Source organism: Mercenaria mercenaria, chromosome 19 (genome assembly GCF_021730395.1).
Source record: "Mercenaria mercenaria strain notata chromosome 19, MADL_Memer_1, whole genome shotgun sequence".
Classification (NCBI taxonomy): Eukaryota; Metazoa; Mollusca; class Bivalvia; order Venerida; family Veneridae; genus Mercenaria; species Mercenaria mercenaria.
The window spans coordinates 2,832,126-2,855,850 of record NC_069379.1 but is presented as its reverse complement, the minus strand read 5'-3'; the positions used below and the strand labels follow the sequence as shown (position 1 = coordinate 2,855,850).

The 23,725-nt window shown below is 37.7% G+C and overlaps 1 protein-coding gene across 3 annotated transcripts in view; it reads left to right on the top strand.

The window, feature by feature from the left end:
- LOC123543184 (uncharacterized) overlaps positions 1-23,725 on the top strand; it is a 69,277-nt gene that overhangs the window by 25,342 nt on the left and 20,210 nt on the right. For 2 of the 3 annotated variants that reach the window (XM_045329273.2, XM_053530859.1), the window contains one exon: positions 17,458-21,508. In XM_045329273.2, the coding sequence (XP_045185208.2) occupies positions 17,458-21,508 (4,051 nt within the window). Of the gene's footprint in view, positions 1-16,275; positions 16,602-17,457; positions 21,509-23,725 lie in introns of those variants that run through there. The other variant, XM_053530860.1, reaches the window with a different exon arrangement.

Genomic DNA, 23,725 nt, shown 5'->3' with positions numbered 1-23,725 from the left:
AATTTCGTGGGCATGGAATTTCGTGGTTTTGGTCAAAACAGCAATTTCGTGGGGATATGATTTCATGATTTCAACATTCAAATATAAAAAGAATGGGAATTTTACTTGTCCGTTGGGATTAAATTTCGAGGATTGACTCAACCACGAAATCCACGAAAATTAGTCCCCCACGAATATTAATGATTTCACAGTAACCACAAAGTTTCAAGCAATTCAAATTTCCAGACTAAAGCCTTCATACACCCATATCTTTTGCATCTCCATCTCTTCTCTGACGTGATGCAAAACAAAACTTTAAAATGTAAATCCCCATTTCAGAATGCTCATATTTGGAGTAATTCCTTATATTGATTATATACGGTTATGATATTACCCTGTTGTGCTTGGAGAGCCAGGAGAATCTCTTGTTCACTATAATTGACAGTGTTATTAGCATAGTGTTCCAGATATATTGATAAGACACTCAAATTCTGGAGTTTTAATCAATTCTTACAAAATTTATCACCAATAAAATGCTGAAAATGTTATTATTTTCCAAAACCTGCATCTGTGTTGTGTTTGGGGACAAGTTAACAATTATTTTGATCGTAAAAAAGACACATGCTATATAAAATTAGTTTAAGGTTACAAGTTCTATTTGGCAAGAGGAAATTACTGACTGCTGGTAAAAAAAAAAAAAATTACAACAAAAACAGAGTCATGTTTTGTCCCTACCATCATCTCCATTAAAATTGCTGTCATTCATTGAATAAGATGTAGTGTATGTGTATGGCATGCAGACTTGGAGTATCGAGACCCTGAAATACAATTTTATTGATAAACCATTTCTACTTTTCACAGTATCGTTTCTGTATTATGAAACAGGCCTATGATACTATAAGCGTATCGCCAGACTTTGAAACGTGTCATGACATAGTGAATTTCAATATATCGTTACACCCTTACAATACATTGACAAACTTTCTTCTGAAGGTGTGATCTGTTCCATAAGGGTTGTGTGTGTGCGCGTGTATGTGTGTGTGTTCCTTTGTTTGTTCGTTTTGTCTGTGTGTTGGCTTGTGTGTGTGCACATGTATGTTATGGTTTTGTGGTTGCCGTCTGCGTGCGTAGTTTCGTTTTGGGAGGCTGCGATTTTGGTACGTGGCATTCCCTGTTTGATATTTGTCTTTGTTTTTTATAGATTAAAATGTTAACCCTGATCATGCTGAACACGATTGGTTCTGCCTTTGTGACCAGTGTAGATCATGATCAGCCAGCACATCCATGCAGTCTGGTCAAGATCTGCACTGTTCGCTATTTAGTCAGTATCTTGTTAATGGTACTGTCCAAATTGAAAGATGGACCAGTTCGATCATTATAGAAATTTAGCAGGGTAAGGGTTAAAATATATTGACAAACTTCCTTCTGAAGATTTAATCTGTTCCGTTAGGGTTATAGATTGAAATGGTAAATAATCAGTTTCCCAGTTCCATGAATAATGTTTTTGCCTGTCTGTTTATCTGCCTGTCTCATCCATCAGTCGGGCCTGTCACAATATTTTATTGTTTTGCAGTAGAACCAAACTACTTTATTGATTGTTTTAGGAAGAAATTCTGTCACTTGCTGCTGTCTTAAAATGAAAGCAAATACATTCCAATTATAGTTTTTCCTGACATACTGTGAAAATGACATGTTCCGAGCAGTCTTAAATCACGAAGGGCTGGGACACTTCCTGCTTTTAAGCCAAAAAAAGTAGGACTTTCCCAGGCATGAACAAAATGCAGGAGATATTTTGTAATAAGGCTATAACAGGTATTAGTCAGAGACTGTGAGTTCGGAAATCTTGTAAAAATGCCACTTATATTAACTGCATGCCGTCTTACTCTATCCCATGATTCAACCTCTTATAATTACTAATTTTGATGAGAGTCAAACTTCATACCTCGATCAACACTTACCCTGCTAAATTTCTGTAATGACCTTGTCCATCTTTCAGTTTTGACAGTACCATTGACTGTTAAAAAGGGTGCTTACGAAAAAAAGATACTGACTGAATAGCGAACAGTGCAGATCTTGATCAGACTGCATGGATGTTCAGGCTGATCATGATCTACTCTGGTCGCAAAGGCAGAATCAGTCGTGTCCAGCATGATAAGGGTTAAATGTTCCTTCAGTAAAGAGGTCACTTATTGCTTTAATCATTGTTGATTGGTTGGTCTGCAATGATAGAAAGAAGACATTTTGAGCTTGTTAAAGAATTGTTTTAGGAGTCGAACTTTATAAACTTTAGTGTGAAGAACATGCACACCTCCGAAATTTAGCTTCAAATTGAAATTAACAATGCAATGAATATCCATTAATAGGGAATCTGCATGTATTTTCTAGTAGAAGTAATGTAAGGTTGCTCATGTACAGAAAAGAAAAATCACCTGTACCAATATTGTCTTAAAAGTTCTTAATGTTGGCATATACTCAGAATAAACAATGGGTTAATTAGCTTTTGAGTAATTATGATGTTCTCCAGTTGTTTCTTAATCATAGGTAAATAAACAGGATTCAAACCTGTGTAGAGACGGAATAATTGGTTTTCAGCAGTAATCCATTGATTCTCAAGTTGTTTACCCTTATATCAAGCTGGACACAATTAATTCTGCCTTTGCGACCAGTGTAGATCATGATCAGACTGCATGGATCAGTCAGTTTCTTTTTCATAAGCACCCCTTTTAGCAGTCAATGGTACTGTCTAAATTGAAAGATGGACAAGTTCATTACAGAAATTTAGCAGGGTAAGGGTTAATATTCAGGAAAAAAATGTTATTAGAAAGTTCATAAAAAACTGTATCACAAACTATCAAAATATCATCTAGGTATCAAAATATCATCTAGGTACGCTTGTTGTGTGAGAGGTAACATGTGTCTGACATTTGAAAGGGAAAGGTATATACAGCTGTTAGAGTTTTCAATGTCTATCTCTGTGTTGGCAGTCTCTCAAATCTTGATGTATCACAGGAAATCTTATTGCCAATATATCAGTCTGCAACTAGTACTTGTAGAGGGGAGTATGTAAATAAGTAATACATAAAGTACTGTCCTGAGTATTTAAATCTGGGTACTTTTAACACACTTTACAAGCAATGTTTATTGTTCAGTCAGTATTTGCCTTCATCATGTGAACTGGGACTGACCCAGTATTGCTTGGCCAATATCTGCCATCATCATGTAAACTGGGCATGACCCAGTATTGTCTGGCCAGTATTTGCCATAATCATGTTAACTAGGCTTGACCCAGTATTCATGGTTCGCACAGCGTTGAAAAGGCCTGGAATTCTGGATGTTGTCCTAAAAAGTCCGTAATTTGCATTAAAAGCCCTAAAAATCCCTAATTCTGCCGATCTTTGGCCCTAAATTTCTTTAAAATGGCCATAAATTGAGTAACTGCACCCGCAGATTGCCTCATATCCGTCAAGTTTTAGTATTTCGTTCTGTTTTAAGATCGTTCTATTTTAAGAACAGTAGTATTGATATCAGCGATAAAACCCGAGGACATCCAATTATTGAACGATGGGCATATTTGTTTGCAAAAGTGGTGTATGAACGGCGTACACCGGTCACGCGATCAGCGAGGGGCTGAGCATCTGATTTTGGTAGTTGGGTATGTGCGCTTATCCGGCGTATGTTGCCAGCAGCCTGCTTTTCCGAGATAGGCTTAGCGGTGAATAATGCCGGAAAGTTAAGGTCAGATGAGTTCATCGGTAATTTTTATGACATGAAACCGTGCATAAAACTATAATTTATCTGGAGGAAGGGATCCTTCGAGAGCACCGAAACTATAAGCCTAGAAAAGTGTATTTATTAGTCCTAAACAAAATATTTAGCAGCAGTATTCAAGTGAAATTATCCGTAATATGGGATATTGATGCTGTTGTAGTTTTGATACGCCGGTACATCTGTTTGGGTTAAATATCGGTGTACACCGTTTATCAGCCACTGTGTCTCAAACAAATCGGCCCTTCATTAATGGCGTCGAATCGTCGCAGATTTTGCATCGCTGTTTAGAAATTCTAAAAATACTTTGTTGAATAGACTTGCATCATGGGCAAGTGTGTATATAATCCAAACTGGTCATCGTCTTATAGCTGGGTGATAAAAGCAGAAGATAAGTACAAAGCGTACTGTAAATGTTGCAAAAAGTTGATGGTGGATCGCATAAAAAAAAGCGAAAAACATAAACTGCATCAGCAATCAGATTCTATGCAATTCCTGATCGAAATCCCGACCCTGCCACCTGCAAAGTATAACCAGCCTGTGAAAGCAGAGAAGGAGAAAATTTTCTCTCATATTTCAAAATCAAATGCACTCAGAGAAAAAGCTAAGGAAAAATCTGCCCTTTGTGCTAAGCTGGACTCAAAATTGGAAGGAAAATTGAAATAACACAGAACAGTGTAATGAAATGGAGAGGGGTATAAGAATTCTCATGCATTTTCTGAAGAAGTTGATAAATTGAGATACAGCCCTAAATATTGGTATAATGTCCCTGAAAAGTCTCTAAAAAGTCCCTAATTATTTCCATGAAAAGTTGTATGAACCATGGTATTGATAGGGCAATATTTGCCCTAATCATGTTAACTGGGATGGACCCAGTATTGTCTGGTCAACATTTGCCATCATCTTGTGAACTGGGACTGACCCAGTTTTGTCTAGTCAATATTTGCCATCACCATGTGAACTGGGACTGACCCAGTTTTGTCCAGTCAATATTTGCCATCACCATGTGAACTGGGACTGACCCAGTTTTGTCTGGTCATGATATTTGGCATTGTCTTGTATACAAGGACTGACCTAGTATTGCCTGGTCAATATTTGCTATCACCATGTGAACTGGGACTGACCAAGTTTTGTCCAGTCAATATTTGCCATCACCATTATGTGAACTGGGACTGACCCAGTTTTGTCCAGTCAGTATTTGCCATCACCATGTAAACTGGGACTGACCCATGGGACTGACCCAGTTTTGTCCAGTCAATATTTGCAATTACCATTATGTGAACTGGGACTGACCCAGTTTTGTCTGGTCAATATTTGCCATCACCATATGTGAACTGGGACTGACCCAGTTTTGTCTGGTCAATATTGGCTATCACCATGTGAACTGGGACTGACCATGTTTTGTTGGTCAATATTTGCCATCACCATTTGAACTGGGTCTGACCCAGTTTTGTCCGGTTAATATTTGCCATCATGAGTTCTGGGTCTGACCCAGTTTTGACCGGTCAATATTTACCACCATCATGTGAACTGGGACTCACTCAGTACTGCCCAGTCAGTTTTTGGCATCATGTGAACTGGGACTGACTCCGGTATTTGCCATCATTACATGAACAGGGCCTGACCAAGTATTTGTACTTTGACTTGTACAAAGACTGGGTTAAGCATTGTAATCCCTGACTTTACAAATACATAATTTTGAACACATTTGAGGGGCCTTAATTGTACACCCCCACAAAAATATGAACAAATTGGCTTTTATTGATGTGACACCAGAGATTCATATGAGCATCAAGACTGAGCTAAAATAAATCAGTAAAATAATACACAATTCTATCTGTCCTTGGTGTTTGTTGATTACTCAGAGTAACCCGATCACGAGAAATAAATGCAATTATACTATGAATGTCTCCTGAGAGAAGGACATGAAAACTTGTGGCGTCATTCCGACATTTGCATCTCTGATCAATAGCAATGAAAATAGGTCTCTCATCATTTTCTTGTTATTGGCTGTTGTTAATGTGAGACTGAGAATTAATGGTAAAAATTGCTTTGTTTCCCGTATGATGTAGAAGGTTAATCGTTATAATTATATTAACTTTCCTTATGAATTATTGAAATACTGTTGAAATAATGATGAAAATAGCAATGAAAAATGTCATGGTTCAGGATGAACAGTCTTTTAATTGGGTTAGAATAAGAGATAGAGTGTATTACTATATAAGGATAGAGTGTGTATTCAGATGTAGTGATAGAGTGTATTCCGATATTAAAGAGAAAGATAGTGTTCTGATTAGGAAGTATTATGATTAGAGAGTATTCTGATTAAAGGGTGTTCTGTTTAGAGGGTGTTCTGATTAAAATGTATTCTGATTAGAGAGTATTCTGATTAGAGGGTGTTGTGATTAGATAGTCTTCTGATTAGAGAGTGTTCTGATTAGAGAGTATTCTGATTAGAGGGTGTTCTGATTAGATAGTCTTCTGATTAGAGAGTGTTCTGATTAGAGAGTATTCTGATTAGAGGGTGTTCTGATTAGAGAGTATTCTATTCTGATTAGAGGGTGTTCTGATTAGAGAGTGTTCTGATTAAAGGGTGTTCTGATTAGAGGGTCTTCTGATTAGAGAGTATTCTGATTAGAGGGTGTTCTGATTAGAGAGTATTCTGATTAAAGGGTGTTCTGATTGGAGGGTGTTCTGATTAGAGAGTATTCTGATTTGAGGGTTTTCTGATTAGAGCATATTCTGATTAGAGGGTATTATGATTAGAGGGTGCTCTGATTAGAGAGTATTCTGATGAGAGGGTGTTCTGATTAGGGGGTGTTCTGATTAGAGAGTGTTTTGATTAGAGAGTGTTCTGTTTAGAGAGTATTCTGATAGCTCTAGTTTTCACAGATATGTCCTATCTAAGTATCAAGCATCGAAATAGTCTAAAAACGATATCTCGTTTACTAAACTTAGTAATGTTACTTTATCTGACTTCAGAAAGATTTTGGGTGCAAAGTTTGGTGAAAATACAACCACTACTTACCATAGCCTTATCAGGAGACTGAAGTCCGTAATACTTGGGTTGGTTATAAAACTACATTTTTTGGGCAGTAACAGGGAAAAAACTGTTCAAATTTAGAAGAAAAACAGAGCATAGCAGGGGCCATTTATTAGGGTCATTAAAAATATTTATTGAAAATTCCAGGCTCCAAACTTTTTGTTGTGAAGAGGATTCTGACAGAAAGCCAACAGCACTTTCTTCTAGTAGTGTAAAACATAAAACATATATCATCAATGAAGTATTGACCCAGAAATCAAGAAACAATAAACAATCTATAATCCTGAAAGAAAACAAAGAACAACAGTCAATTAATGTTTGTAAGACAATGCTGTAAGTTTGCCAAGTATTATTACATCTATCAACAATAAAGCTCCCTCCCACTATGTTAATAAACTAGGAACAGATTATAGGATGGGTGAGAAAGAGGTAATACTCGACACAGATTGATTCTGTAGCATATATGTCAGCATCTCCAGGACCTCCCGGAACAAGGCAAAATGCAGCTTCTTCTGCTGTTCATACCACATTGTTTTTAGCTCACCAGAGCACTAAGTGCTCAAGGTGAGTCCAGTTATTGTCCGTCGTGTGATGTGTGTCGTCCATCAACATTTGCCTTGTTAACACTCTAGAGGCCACATTTGTGACCCAATCTTTATGAAACTTGGTCAGAATGTTTGTCTTGATGATCTCTAGGTCAAGTTTGAAACTGAATCATGTGGGATCAAAAACTAGGTCAGAAGGCCAGATCAAAAGAAAATCTTGTTAACACTCTAAGGGTCCCGAGTTTAAGTTTGAAACTCATGAGAATTGGTCAGAATGTTTGTCTTGATGACCTCTAGGTCAGGTTTGTCAGTCTGGGTCATGTGGGGTCAAAAACTAGGTCACCTGGTCAACCTAAAGGAAAAGCTTGTTAACACTCTAGAGGCCACAGTTGTAACCCAATCTTTATGAAACTTAGTCAGAATGTTTGTATAGATGATTTCTATTTTAAGTTTGAAACTGGGTCATTTGGGGTCAAAAACTAGGTCAGTAGAACAGATCAAAGGAAAATCTTGCTAACACGTAGAGTCCACAGTTTAAGTTTGAAACTCATGAGAATTGGTCAGAATGTTTGTCTTGATGACCACTAGGTCAAGTTTGAATCTAGGTCATGTGGGGTCAAAAACTAGGTCACCCATTCAAATCAAAGGAAAAACTTGTTAACACTCTAGAGACTGCAATCTTTATGAAACTGAGTCAGAATGTTCATCTTGATGATCTCTAGGTTGAGTTTAAAACTGGATCATGTGGGGTCAAAAACTAGGTCAGTAGGCCAGATCAACTGTGGTGAGCAATATAGGTTGTATAGGGCCATCATGTCCCTCTTGATTTTATTTTTTCATGCGGGGAAGTGATCCAGTTGGCATTCAGATCTAGCAGAGTTGATCCTTCCCTTGCCCAGAAGTTTGTTCTGGTACTTGAATTTGTTTTCTGAAGTTTAGACTGGTAATCTCATATTCCATACAGACTGGTAGCTTTATGTTCCATATATTGTAGACTGGTAATCTCATATTCCATACAGACTGGTAGCTTTATGTTCCATATAGACTGGTAACCTCATATTCCATACAGACTGATAGTTTCATGTTCCATATAGACTGGTAGCTTTAGATTCCATATATTGTAGACTGGTAATCTCATATACCATACAGACTCAGAGTTTTTTCTAGCTAATTTGGGAACATAGCCTATACCCCCAAAATTGGGAATTTTTACATGCAAATATTCTAAACTGGGAAATATTTAGTCCCATAGGATATAGTAAGGATGCATTTAAGCACTTTCTCATACACTTGTTTCCCATTGTACAACCTCTTTAACATACTTCCATTACAAAATTGTCCATAATTTGGTCAATTTTTGTGCAATTTTGATGAAATTTTTTTCAGAATGTAGATTGGGAATTTTTGCACTCATTTTGGGAAAAATACATACTTTTTGGCATTGGGAATATTGCCAAATAATGGCTATAAAAACGGCCGAAAAAAAACCCTGAGACTGGTAGTTCCATGTTACATATAGACTGGTAACCTCATATTCCATACAGACTGATAGTTTCTTGTTCCATATAGACTGGTAACCTGATCATATTCCATATAGAATGGTATTGTCAAATTCCATGTAGACTGGTAACCTGATCATATTCCATATAGAATGGTATTGTCAAATTCCATGTAGACTGGTAACCTGATCATATTCCATATAGACTGGTAATGTCATATTCCATGTAGACTGGTAACCTCATACTCTTGAAAGGTCCTCTGTCAAATTTGTTCAAATGGCTCTGCCTGGCTGCTTTTAGGGGCTGCCACAGTAAGAAAAAAAAAGAACCCTGTCAATAACATTTAATGAACTAATTAATGGATGTTCATCAAACCAGACCAGAAGCGAGGTATGAAGGTCACAGACCTTTCAGGTGAATGAATTAGGCCCCATTTGGGCCTCTTGTTTGTTGCACTCTGCTTGAATATATAGGTTACTTATACTCTTAATTATAATAAGATGTAATCTGTAAATTTGGGATGGGGGGCATATCACATAAAAAAATTATCTCAGAGCTATAAATGATAAATATTCATTCATGTCTTGATGAAAAAATACTGCCGCTGCCATTTCCACAATATTAATCTTGAAGAAAACTTCCAAGTACCTTGAAGGCAAATTGTCTGACAAAAATATTTCTTACCTAAGGTTGAATAATTGAATCCAGATGTAGGAACATTTAGTGCCGCTATACCTGCAGAAATCTCAGACTTTCATCTGTGTGTTATCAGCCAAAATTGATACCAGTGTTTTATCATTGTTTGATCACTTGTGTAAAATCTTTTGAGGAAAATAACAGAAAAAAATAAAAAGTAGGGAAGTGTTTCAGTAATTCAGTGTCTTGATCTGTTTGCAACTTATTTTATAGCCAGTGATAGATTTTATGTTGAAGGCAATATTATTTAGTTTTTGTCTAGCCTGTTTGCGGAAGCGAATACATAGTTGTCCAAATGGCTGTTTGGTATATGTGCGTGCATGTCCATCCAGATTTGTTCGTCTGGATGATAACTTTGACATGTAATGAGCAATCTTGTTCATATTTGGCATGAATGTTAACCTCAATGAGTCGAAGTGTCGTGCGCAAACCCCAGTTTCTATCTCAAAGGTCAAGGTCACAGTTTTAAGTCAAAGGTCATGTCTGATCTTGTCTAGCCCATAAGTTTGACATGCATTGAGGAATCCTGCTTATATTTGGCATAAATGTTAAACTCAATGAGACGGAGCGTCATTTGCAAGACCCAGGTTCCTATCTCAAAGGTCAATGCCACAGTTAGGGGTCAAAGGTCATTTTAGAGCTTGTCCAGCCCATAACTTTGATAAGTATGGAGCAATCTTATTTTTTCTTTGGCGTAAATGTTCACCTCTAAGAGATGGAGTGTCGTGCACTGATTTTGTATATACAGAACACTTCTTCATAAACAATGTTAAAATGGTATATATATCGCCTGCTTTCACAGAACACACTTCAATGCATTGGTCTTGAAGATAGCCTCATGCATGGGGTCCTCTTTGTCGAAATGGGTAACATCTGCAGCCAAATGGGTAACATTCATGACTGAATGGGTAACATCGCAGACTTCGAATTACTTGCCACTCTTTAATGTTGATTTGGAAGTTCATTAGTGGTATGGAATTTTTGTTATGAGGATTTGAATGATCAAGTCAGTTTTGGTGGCTAAGTATGGTTGGTACATTATGTATAGAAAAGAAGATTGAGTTTGATGAAGGTCAAGGTCATTGAGGTAAGGTTCAAGAACTATACTGCGATAAGTCCACTGAAGTATACTTACATAATTCAGGGATGAAGTCTTACATAATTCAGGGATGAAATCTTGAAATATCAAGCACAAACTTAGATCATTTAATGTCTTCACAGTTTACAATTTTGTAAGATGTCATTTGTCTGCAAGGATCCTCTGATTCATGTGGAAAAGTTATCAGTTTGACACTACGTAGTTTAGTCAGATGGCAGTAGTCAGTTGCCTCTGATTCATGTCGAGAGGTTGCTTGAGTTAAACAGTTCACAGTTTAGTCAGATGGCAGTAGTCAGTCTCCTCTGATTCGTGTGGAGAGGTTGTCAGTTAAAACAGTTCACAGTTTAGTCAGATGGCAGTAGTCAGTCTCCTCTGATTCGTGTGGAGAGGTTGTCAGTTAAAACAGTTCACAGTTTAGTCAGATGGCAGTAGTCAGTCTCCTCTGATGCGTGTGGAGAGGTTGTCAGTTAAAACAGTTCACAGTTTAGTCAGATGGCAGTAGTCAGTCTCCTCTGATTCGTGTGGAGAGGTTGCCAGTTAAGCAGTTCACAGTTTAGTCAGATGGCAGTAGTCAGTTGCCTCTGATTCATGTCGAGAGGTTGCTTGAGTTAAACAGTTCACAGTTTAGTCAGATGGCAGTAGTCAGTCTCCTCTGATGCGTGTGGAGAGGTTGTCAGTTAAAACAGTTCACAGTTTAGTCAGATGGCAGTAGTCAGTTGCCTCAGATTCATGTCGAGAGGTTGCTTGAGTTAAACAGTTCACAGTTTAGTCAGATGGCAGTAATCAGTCTCCTCTGATGCGTGTGGAGAGGTTGTCAGTTAAACAGTTCACAGTTTAGTCAGATGGCAGTAGTCAGTCTCCTCTGATGCGTGTGGAGAGGTTGTCAGTTAAACAGTTCACAGTTTAGTCAGATGGCAGTAGTCAATTGCCTCTGATTCATGTCGAGAGGTTGCTTGAGTTAAACAGTTTACAGTTTAGTCAGATGGCAGTAGTCAGTTGCCTCTGATTCATGTCGAGAGGTTGCTTGAGTTAAACAGTTCACAGTTTAGTCAGATGGCAGTAGTCAGTCTCCTCTGATGCGTGTGGAGAGGTTGTCAGTTAAACAGATCACAGTTTAGTCAGATGGCAGTAGTCAGTCTCCTCTGATGCATGTGGAGAGGTTGCCAGGTAAGCAGTTCACAGTTTAATCAGATGGCAGTATACCGGTAATCAGTCTCCTCTGATTCATGTGGAGAGGTTGCCAGGTAAGCAGTTCACAGTTTAGTCAGATGGCAGTAGTCAGTTGCCTCTGATTCATGTCGAGAGGTTGCTTGAGTTAAACAGTTCACAGTTTAGTCAGATGGCAGTAGTCAGTCTCCTCTGATGCGTGTGGAGAGGTTGTCAGTTAAAGAGTTCACAGTTTAATCAGATGGCAGTAGTCAGTCTCCTCTGTTGCATGTGGAGAGGTTGTCAGTTAAACAGTTCACAGTTTAGTCAGATGGCAGTATAAGTCAGTCTCCTCTGATTCGTGTGTAGAGGTTGCCAGTTAAAACAGTTCACAGTTTAGTCAGATGGCAGTAGTCAGTCTCCTCTGATGCGTGTGGAGAGGTTGCCAGTTAAAACAGTTTACAGTTTAGTCAGATGGCAGTATAAGTCAGTCTCCTCTGATTCGTGTGTAGAGGTTGCCAGTTAAAACAGTTCACAGTTTAGTCAGATGGCAGTATAAGTCAGTCTCCTCTGATTGGTGTGGAGAGGTTGTCAGTTAAACAGTTCACAGTTTAGTCAGATGGCAGTTGTCTGCCATGATCCTCTGATTCATGTGAAGAAGTTGTCAGTTTGCAGTTTAGTCAGATGGCAGTTTTGTCTGCAAGAATCCTCTGATTCATGTGGAGAAGTTATCAGTTTGACAGTTCACAGTTTAGTCATATGGCAGTATAAGTCAGTCTCCTCTGATTTGTGTGGAGAGGTTGTCAGTAACCTTGGTAAAAGAAACCAGGTCTGGTGGAATTTTTTGATACATAAGTTATGTTAACTGACCATTGTTGTTGAAAAAGAGCATTTAAGTAGTAATATCAAATAGAAAAATTATGGTAAAGTCATATTGTTTCATTTGATACTTAGAGGGTTTACGGTATGTAGGTAAAAATCAAAGACTTTCTGTTACTGCTGCCAAGAGCTGTTAGAAGATTTAAGCACTTGTGCTTTGTGCATCATACCTGTGTAATACATGCAATAACGATGTAAACATTACACATAAAATATCGGGATTTACACCACTTTAACATTCCAAATATCAATAAAATGGAACATTTTGGCAGACTTTTTGATGCAGTTTTGTTATTGACTTGTTACATACGTTAATGTTTTCTGCATAATACAAAATTTGTGTTTGTGTGAATATAAAGTGTCTAAACGTTATTCGTTATAAATGGAAATTATTTGCTGTGTGTTAATCTGGAATACTTTTTTCCCCTCTTTTTGACAAATGGGACTTACTGTACATTTGTATGATATAGAGGATTAATGAAATAAAAAATTTGGTTAATGAGTTTTTTTGATAAATGAAGGGTTGGTTACAGAATTGCTGACTATTTTCTTCTCTGTTGAAGTTTGAAGTACAACCATTTTTGTGATCATCCCATAACATGCTGGTATACCAGCTAGATCACAGTGTTAATTGGTACTGTTAATGACTAAGATTATTATATAATGTAAGAATCTAATAGACTTTATAGGTGTTTGGGGAAACCTTGATATCATGTGTATGGTCCTCATCTATTTCTTAATTATATAGTCTTATCAGAATCTTTTCATTTTGTAATTAAGATGGAGAAAAATAATTATCTTTCTTTACCTATAATCCTGTTGACCTAAGGTCTCGTTGTTAATTTACAGTTAACGAGTTATATAATGTCTTAATATAAGAATGTTATAGCATTCATAACTTAATATTGTTGATGTGGGGTTCATCAATTTCTGGATTATGTTGTCAGTCAGAATTTTCCCTAAATGAGCCGTGCCATGAGAAAACCAACATAATGGGTTTGCGACCAGCATGGATCCAGACCAGCTTGCGCATCCGCGCAGTCTGGTCAGGATCCATGCTGTTCGCTAACAGTTTCTCTAATTCCAATAGGCTTTGAAAGCGAACAGCACGGATCCTGACCAGACTGTGCGGATGTGCAGGCTGGTCTGGATCCATGCTGGTCGCAAACCCACTATGTTGGTTTTCTCATGGCACGGCTCAAATATTTTTATGATGGATTAAGGATGAGTATATACTGGCTAATTGTGATACCTGAAGTACTGTAACACCTTTCTTATAATGGATAATAGATAAACAGATACTGGCTTATTGTTACCTGAACTACAGTAACTGTAAAACCTGTGTTTACAACACCTGTAATGAGCAAATAACCTCTTTATAAAGGAGGATAGTTTCTTTCCATTAACTTTACAGTCTTAACTCAGATACTTGTGCTTTAAGACCACCTCCAAGGAAAGAATCACTACTATAAATCCTGCTTATAAAAGCCACTATTTTCAGTTCCTGTTCAACTATGAATAGTGTAATTTTACTTGTTTTAAGGGACCACCTCTCAGTAGAGACCACTATGTTCTATTCCTGTTTAACTATGAATAGTGTAATTTTACCTGTTTCAAGAGACCACCTGTCAACAGAGACCACTATTTTGACTTCCAGTTTAATCATAACTGATATACTACTACCTGCTATGAGAGACCACCTGCTAACAAAGATCACTTTTCCATTTCATAATGGTTGTCTCTGCAGAGAAATTTGACTGTAGATGAAATTCTTAGTAAATTAACCTGTGCAGAGCAATGATCACAGTACAATAAGTGTATTTCTGCCCTCCTTGCAGTGCCTGCTCAATGGAGGTTGTATTAGAGAAAACAGTCCAAACCGAGTGTAAAGACCACACTTGGGAAATGAGAAAAGGGGTAACGTTTCTGGCAGGTTGTCTGTCAGAACAGGTAAATTTAAACTATTTGGGTTAAATGGGAAGGAAAGAAATGTGGCTTTTACATGCAAGTTTTACAGTAGTTTTCTTCAGCACAGGTTTGAGATTTCACTCTATCATTATGGCAGTTTTAGATCCATTTTATTTTGTAGAACATTAAACAAGACAAAAAGAACAAAAAAATTTGAATCCCTTCAAAATGCCAGACTTCTGGAATTTTAGCATTTACTAGGTACAATATAGAAGACTTAAAATAACATTCTAGTCTGCTGATCTGGAAAGAAGATTTAAGTAGATAATAAATTAGGATTGTGCAGCAGTCACAATAACACTGCTTCCTGCAGCAAGCATCTGCACACACAGACTGCATCCTGCAAGCACTTACCCGATATAGACTTTCAGATATAATTGATTGATTTGGAATTACTATTGAAGAATTTGATGTAGAATTTTCCTGCTTTTTTTTTTTTTGCCCTTGATTTAGCAAGGACTGTTTGTTGTGGAATCAGGGGACACTGTAAGGATTTTTAGAGCTGAGGAAACCGGAGTCAGCTTATGAAGGGGAAAAAAATTCTACTACATGTATTCTTGAGGCTAAAATTTTGCTTTGTTTATAATTAGAACTTACTGGTGGGCAAGGTAGAATGTTTGCAATATATTGCCATTTTATGAAACATACTGGGCCGTTTATGTAATATTTTTACTGTGAAAAATTACATAAAGTAGAGGCATGGTTTAATCAATTTAAACATGACACCTTCAGAATAATTTCATGAGGATATAGCATGATTTGCTTTTGTCCTACAAATCCGGGTCTCTCAGGTCAAGGTCAAGGTCACAAAATGTTGTGTGATTTTTTTTCGTGTCCGGTCCATATCTTTTTGGCACATGGAGGGATTTTGAAATAAGTTTGCACAACTGTTCATCGTGTCAATGACCCTGATCTCTTTGGTCAAGGTCAGGGTCATAATTTGACATATCGGTTTTCTGCCCACAGTCATTATTTTGTTTTTGTTGTATATATATGGATTTAGAAGTCATTTTGTGCAAATAACTATTTTAGCCTGAAAATATTGCTATGTGCATGATCCGGGGCTCTCGGGTCAAGGTTAAGGTCATTATTTAAATGTTTATTTATTTTGCGCAGACAACTGTAGCATTCTTGGGCACACTTCAGGGGCATTTGTCACTAATAGTGATAGCTCTTGTTTTACTTTATAGTGTTCAAAGATACTTCAACATAAATCCAGTTTTTGCAGAGTAACATTTATCATTTCGCAGTCAGAAAACATGACTGTAGGGATTCGTGCTTACTATTATATGGTCATCTTATTTACTAATTCTTGTTCAGCAGACACAACTCTTTCAAATGATACCAAAAAAACATGGAGTCAGCAGGCATCAAAATGTTATCTATTTGTGGATTGGATGATGTCATAATGTTTCAAAGGTGTACTTAATAATGTTTCAGTGAAAAAAAATAACCTGTAATGTTTCTGTGTATTTTAAATGTAAAATACTTCTTATTACACAAAGGTATATAATAAAAGTGTTATTATAACAGCTTGATATGGTGTGTTATATTTTCAACTCTTGTAGAATCACACTCAACAATTGTGAGCCTCCGGTGTACCAGTTCTGGTAAAATCCTCTGAACTAAAATACAACATCCCAGAGCAAGCTACTGTCATGATAACCCAAGTTTATTACTGAAAATTTACATGAGACCTTATATATGATACAAGGATCAAAAAACTCATTTACAAGAAGAATACAAAAGTACAGTATAAAATTGTTGCCATGGTGAAATTATTATTTTATGTCTAGAAGAAAAGTATTCCTGATGTCTATAAGCAAGAAGACATTATCTGGGAGAAAATAGGCCTCCTATAATTACATTGAAAAGACAAAGTTGTTTTGATGTAATATCGGTGCTATATAATAAACATTCTGTCTGGATATAAGGAATATTTCTGTACGCTCGATATGTGGTCATTTCTTACAGGCTTGATGGTAAGAAGGTCTTTAATATTTGCATATATGAGCCGTGCCATGAGAAAACCAACATAGTGGCTTTGCGACCAGCATGGATCCAGACCAGCCTGCGCATCTGCACAGTCTGGTCAGGATCCATGGTGTTCGCTTTTAAATCCTACTGCAATTAGAGAAACCATTAGCGAACAGCATGGATCCTGACCAGACTGCGCGGATGCGCAGGCTGGTCGCAAAGCCACTATGTTGGTTTTCTCATGGCACGGCTCATATATGGTATGATATTTCTGAATATCGAGGTTTGTATAACTGTAGATGTATTTTTCTGATTGTAAGCAAGAATTAATGATTACTCAGCAGAAGTTCTGGAGTGTTCATTTGAATACAGAAATCATGATCATGTAAAATTGTAGCCAGTCACAGGTTAGCTCATGGGGGCTTCCTGGCACAATGGTTAAGGTCACTTTGAAGGACAATGTCAGTCTAACAGCTGTGAGCTTGAACCCTCACTTTGGATAGACTGGTGGTTGCCCAAGCAAGACTTGATGTCCAAATAAGGCTTTTGGGATGTACCACCACAAATAAAGCTTAAAAGTCGTCATTTGACCTTGATCTTGTCGGTGTGAGTTCAAAGTTCAAACAGACTGGTTAACTAAGTTGGACATGCACAAGACTACATTGTACCAGTCTAGATGTTTTAAGTGTCAGTAGAAAAGACTTGCTACAACAGTATATATGAAACAAATAGAATATATGAGACCTATAGGGGCCTTCTCTCTGAAATATGAATCGTTTTCCAGAAGTAAAGGGGAGGTCTGACGAAAATGTTAACATGATACAGTGAATTGAATAATATAGGTGTTATTTCTCTTTTCAGGGAGTGTGGAGAGGTGACAGTAGGAAGTGTGAACAGGGACAAGTTATCTACCCTGGACCAGTAATCACAAGACCAGTCAATATGAATGAGGTTGATAACCAGTCTCAGAATGATTTGAATAAGCCAGTCAGAACCACCGATACAACTGACCAACCAACCAGCAAACCTGTTACTATTCCGAATGAAAATATAACTCAGAAAGATAATGAAGGAATTAAACTTTCAAACAACAAGTCAGCATCTGAAAACCAGCCAACCAGATTTAGTTTTACAAACAGTCAGCCAATCAGATTGTCTCTTTCATCCTCATCTGACAGTTCTGATAGTTCAAAAACTACAACTTGGGGTCAGGTTAAAGGTGGTTCACCCAAAAAGACAAAAAAGGAAACAAAAAAATCACCTGAAAGTTCACCGACAAAAAACAAAAATGCAAAAGCTATGACTTCTTGGAAAAATATATCACCAACAAAATCGAGTTCAAGTTCAGATTTAGATAACAGTAGTCACAGCAACCAAAGTAATGAGTATGCCCCAAGAATTTTTAGATTTAGTACTAGCAGAACAAAGGATTTTAACGATTCGACCTCCAGTTCAGAAATGGAATCTGGTAACCGAGGGAAACAAGATGACGAATATGCAAATCTTGAGCATAAAGTTACGAACAAGGAACCGGAGAGTAAATGCAGCTGTTCGCCAAAGAAGGGTTCGCCCTGTAAAAATCCAGGGTCGTGTAATTGTTCAAACAACTGTACCTCACACTTACCTGATAACCAAAATGCGCTTGTGAACAGCAATACGTCTTTGAATGAAAATGATAATGGGTCGCCGAAAAAAGAGAAAGGTGTAAATGGATCCGATGATATGTGTGATAATGAATATTTTTACGAAGACGATTTTTCCGTTCAGTTTGATACGAATTTACGTGAAACTTCGGTGACACCAATAGATTCAGATCCAAGTACGACTATATTAGACTTTCCAAATATGGTGTCAGGCAGTTACTTACATTTTACGACCGGTGGATCTTCTAATGCTAGCTTCAATAACTCAAAAGCTTCATCGAATGTTAGTTTAAATAACATGCGCGTTTCAAATATAATAAACAATCAGGAAGGTCACGTCCAGTATGATTCGGAATTTTCTGGAAATTCGGGTTCGCATAATTCCACAATGGAAATGTCTTCTAGTGATAGGGACATGATGGGATCAAGTGATATAATTGATTTAAGTGACGGACCCTTATTTACACCAACACCATCGCATTTACTGACTGATAGTTTAGATAAAAATTCCCGCGATGTACCTGATGGAGAAATGAGTGGAAGTAACGGTTCAGGGGAGACAAATTTGAACGTTGATTGTTGTCCGCGAAAAGAGGAATACTTTCTGTCATTCGATGGCTCTCAGTCACGTGTTTCCGGTTCGGAGACCGATGTATCTTTGTCAATGAACTCTCATGAATCTTACCAAGGTCATTGGGTACAAAGTGTTCAAAGTGAAGCTAGTGCAACATCGCACGATTCGGGACATATTTACACGAGTCAAGGTCATGATGCAAGTAATGAGTTCTCGAGTTCTGAAGGTCAGGAAGAAAGCACTGATAGTTTTCATATGTGTTTCAATAAATTATCCCCACGGCATAAAAGTAATCAGTATGCTGGGCGTGAAAATTTGTCTGGACGGGTTTTGAAAAAATTAGTTCCTCTGAAAGAGACTATAATTGAAACTGGTGATTCGAGTGAGGATGAGAATGCAAGAACAAGTACTACTTTAACAGCAGGAAGTAAAGATGTGTCATCTGCTAGTCCGCAGACGTCACCCAAAAAGAAAATCAAGGTGTTAGGGGAACAAATTAATCAGTTGAAAGGAAAGAAGTCCGGACAGTTATATTTAGTAGGAATTGGAAAACCAGAAGAAATTTTAAGAAAAGCGGGTGTTCACAGTCACACGTTACCAAGGGTGAAAAAGCTGGTGTCATGGAAACAGCTGAAGAATTTTAAGAAGGGCGACTATCATAAATGTGCGAGTTTACCAGAATTAAATACCTCAATGACCTGGCAAAATATTTCTGCTTTAAAATGTAGAAAATTGTCAGACATCAGTCAGAGCTTCCACGGTAAACGGCACTCTGCCTCACTGCTCGAATTTTACCAAAGAATGAAAAGTCAGTCCAATCCGGTTTCTCCGGAAACTATGAACAATTTAGAACAGATTCTATGGCCTAATTTTGTTGGACAAAAAGCCAAAACTGAAATGAGTGATTCCTCTGGTTCGTCACAAGAATGCGGACATTGTCAGTGTGGAAAACATAATTATGTGGACGGTTTACCAGACAGTGGTGTTAAAGGTTATTCAAATAAAAGGATTTATGATTGGTTGAAAATGGATTTTTCTGGGTCATCACGACCTAATTCATTGGCATGCCAGACTGGTAACATGCATGAATACTCTTCAAAAGAAACACTTATTTCTCCACAGACTGTCACACTTTGGTGTGGAACGAAAACGGTTGCGTCACAATTCCCACCTGTCACAAAAGACTGTTCAATTCAAACCTTTCAAAACCAACAAACTGCCAAGGACACTGAAATCGTAACTGGAATTTCCAAAAAAGACCAAGCTTTACAAACTTCTGACTTTGAAGAAGAAGAAATTTTATCCATTCTTTCTGACAATTTTGAAGACTATAACTTTCTTAAATCTAATGAAGGAATTGCTAAAGAACTACTAAGTTGTCCTGATATGGCATTTGTTGAAACAGACTTTAGTCCCAAGATTCATAGGTCAAAAAGTGCAGATGGGTACCGCAGTAAAACTGACAAAACTTCATTTTGTACAAATAAATCTTACCAGCAGAAAACCGGTCATTTTGGGAGATCAAGATCAGCTGGACGCTTGACTGTTAAATCTGAATCACCAGTGCGCAGAATGGGCTTGAGTAAGCATTATTCCCAACAATCTTTACCAGACATCGCTTTCCTGTCGTCCTCGGTTACAATTGAAAAAGAAGAAAGCAAGGACTCTTTGTTTGATGCAATGAAACTTGATCTACCAGTTCCTGTAACAATCGTACCAAAAACAGAATTAGAACAGTTTAACATCTACAAGCAGACGGCAGTTCCGTGTCATCATAAGTCTACGTGCTGTGCTAATAAACAAAAATCCAAAGGTACTGATACTGAAATTGGGTCAAGTAGTAGCGGTATATCAACCAGTTCAGCTTCCTCTGGTATAGATCCAGGTTACTGTGATTGTAGGTCAAGGTCAGCTGAAAGTCCTCAGAATGACCTTGAGAGGTTAATTTTTTATCCACCTCACACAGAGGAAAAAATAAAGTCTTCAAAAGATCGTTGTGGTTCAAAAACGAGGGCCAAGTCCCTACCCAGCAGACTGTCTGAATGTGCAAACCCGGGAAATCCAAAGTTAGAGAAATATGCTAATGAGATGCGACCTCAAGTTGTTCCAAAAGGCCAAGGTCAGTGTAGGATAAGTGAAAAATGGATAAATGCTGGGAAGAAACAAGAACTTGAAGGAAGTGATAACTTGTATGCATTAGAGGAGGAGCAAACACCAGTTGCTTCCCCTGATCAACCTTGTTGTCATAGAAACAAATGTTGTGATGATATCGAACAGAAAAGTGCTGCAAGCTCAGACAGTGGAGCAAAGTGTAATTATTTCATTGGTGATCAGGATTTTACTGAAAGTGATTTTTATAGGGCAGTTGAATCGGACAAAATTATTGTCGTCGGGAATGAGTACTATCAGGGTTTGGCACTGGGACTGGATTCTAATTCCTCTAGCGGAAGTTCCGTTCCAAATGTAGACCGAAAACCTTTAAAGTCATGCTTGAGAAAGAAAAATCGAGGTTTAAGGTCAAGGTCAATGTCTGCAACAGATACTATGGCCTTGAACTTTGATGACCTAGAAGAGAAGGTGAAAAATCACAGGCATTCCTATGGTTGTGATGAGGTGTACATTGTCTCGGATGAGCACGGACAGTTGATGATGTACCAGGCTGATGATAGCGCTGAACCTGTGATGTTTTATTTAGGTATGTACGGTAATATTGTGTTGAGATGTGACTTTTCAGCAACAGTGGTGGATTATGACCAATTTGTACATTATAAGATTCTTTCACTGGTTGTAGCTGCAAATGGGAATGGGAATGTCCTGCCTTGAGTGTAACTGTTTTTAGGTAGTAACGAGGCTCTGCAGAGTTACCGTGTTATAGTTACCAGAAAGCCGGATATTCCCACCTGCACCTACAACCAGTGTTAGAATCTTTTACTTGCATACCATATTCAAGAAAAAATAATAGAAATAAAATCAATCAAATGACTTTCTTTTAGAACTGTTTCTCATAGCAGCATATTTAACAGAGCATGGGAAACCAACGAAATACTGGAAATCCCCATCTGATATGCAAGAAATACTTGCTGCCTTGTCCTACATACTGTCACAAAATCTTTACTCAGTTGGCCCTTTCTGCAGTTCAAAAGGGATTTGGCCCAAACTGTTTAGTGAACTTGTGCATAATATCGAGAAGTGAATGTAACATGCCTAATTTAAGAGTTATGGTTCTTTGGAGTTTTACAGAATATTGTATATTGCACAATACTCATATAAGCCTTGTCTGGGTAACTCCGCTTACCCTGATCAACAGATTTAGCCTAAAGTTACAGAAATATATCACTATAGAATGGACTTTGGTGGAATACCAAGACATGAATTTAACATACCAGATTTAGGGTTTATGGGCTTTAAAATTTACAGAATGTTGCATATCGTGCAATACTCTCAAGGTTTTCAACAGTTTTGGCCCAAAGGTACAGAAATATACCCACTGCAGAGTTCACTTTGGCACAATCTCAAGGCATGAATGAATCATACCAGATTTAGGGGTTATGGTCCTTTAAAGTTTTACAGAATGCTGTACATTTTGCAGTACAAATATTTGGATGTCACATGCACAGAACTTACATCAGTTGTATCTTGGCAGAATTATGACAAAAATACACCACGTTTCCCATTAAACACATCTGTCTACTAAACTTCAGTTGTCATGATAGTATGCAAATAAGAAGCATGTTGTTACATCTGGTGTTCTGTAAAATATCATTTATAATTAAGAAGTAATAAGCTCCCAAACGTGGTTTATCGTAGAATAACCCGAGTTTTGAGTTCTTATGCCTAAGAATATATCACGAAGGCCGTAGGCCTGAGTGATGTATTGTTTCGCATAAGAACGAAAAACTCGGGTTATTCTACCATAAATCACACTTGGGAACTTATTATTTTGATTCTAACACGACGTACTAGTATCAACTGTGTTAGATAAATGGTTACTACTTTTTACGACCGTGCTACGCACCTGGATCGGATGACGTCATTGCACGCAAGTGGTTTATTGCAGAATAACCCGAGATAAATTTTGCTCTGCATGTATGTAGGTTATTTGCTGGTCGTGTTAGAATTATAGATGACACTGGTTACAAATAAGTTTTTAGCTCACCTGTCACAAAGTGACAAGGTGAGCTTTTGTGATCGCGCGGTGTCCATCGTCCGTTGTCTGTCCGTCTGTAAACTTTTGCTTGTGACCACTCTAGAGGTCACACTTTTTGTGGGATCTTTATGAAAATTGGTTAGAATGTTCATCTTGCTGATATCTAGGTCAACTTCGAAACTGGGTCACATGCCATCAAAAACTAGGTCAGCAGATCTAAAAATAGAAAAACCTTGTGACCTCTCTAGAGGACATATATTTCATAAGACCTTCATGAAAATTAGTCAGAATGTTCACCTTGATGATATCTAGGTCAAGTTCGAAACTGGGTCACGTGCAATCAAAAACTAGGTCAGTAGGTCTTAAAATAGAAAAACCTTGTGACCTCTCTAGAGGCCATATATTTCATAAGATCTTCATGAAAATTGGTCAGAACGTTCACCTTGATGATATCTAGGTCAGGTTCAAAACTGGGTCACGTGCCATCAAAAACTAGGTCAGTAGGTCAAATAATAGAAAAACCTTGTGACCTCTCTAAAGGCCATATTTTTCATGGGATCTTTATGAAAGTTGGCCTGAATGTTTATCTTGATGATATCTAGGTCAAGTTCGAAACTGGGTCACGTGCCTTAAAAAACTAGGTCAGTAGGTCTAAAAATAGAAAAACCTTTTGACCTCTCTAGAGGCCATATATTTCATGATATCTTCATGAAAATTGGTCAGAATGTTCATCTTGATGATATCTAGGTCAAAGTCGAAAGTGGG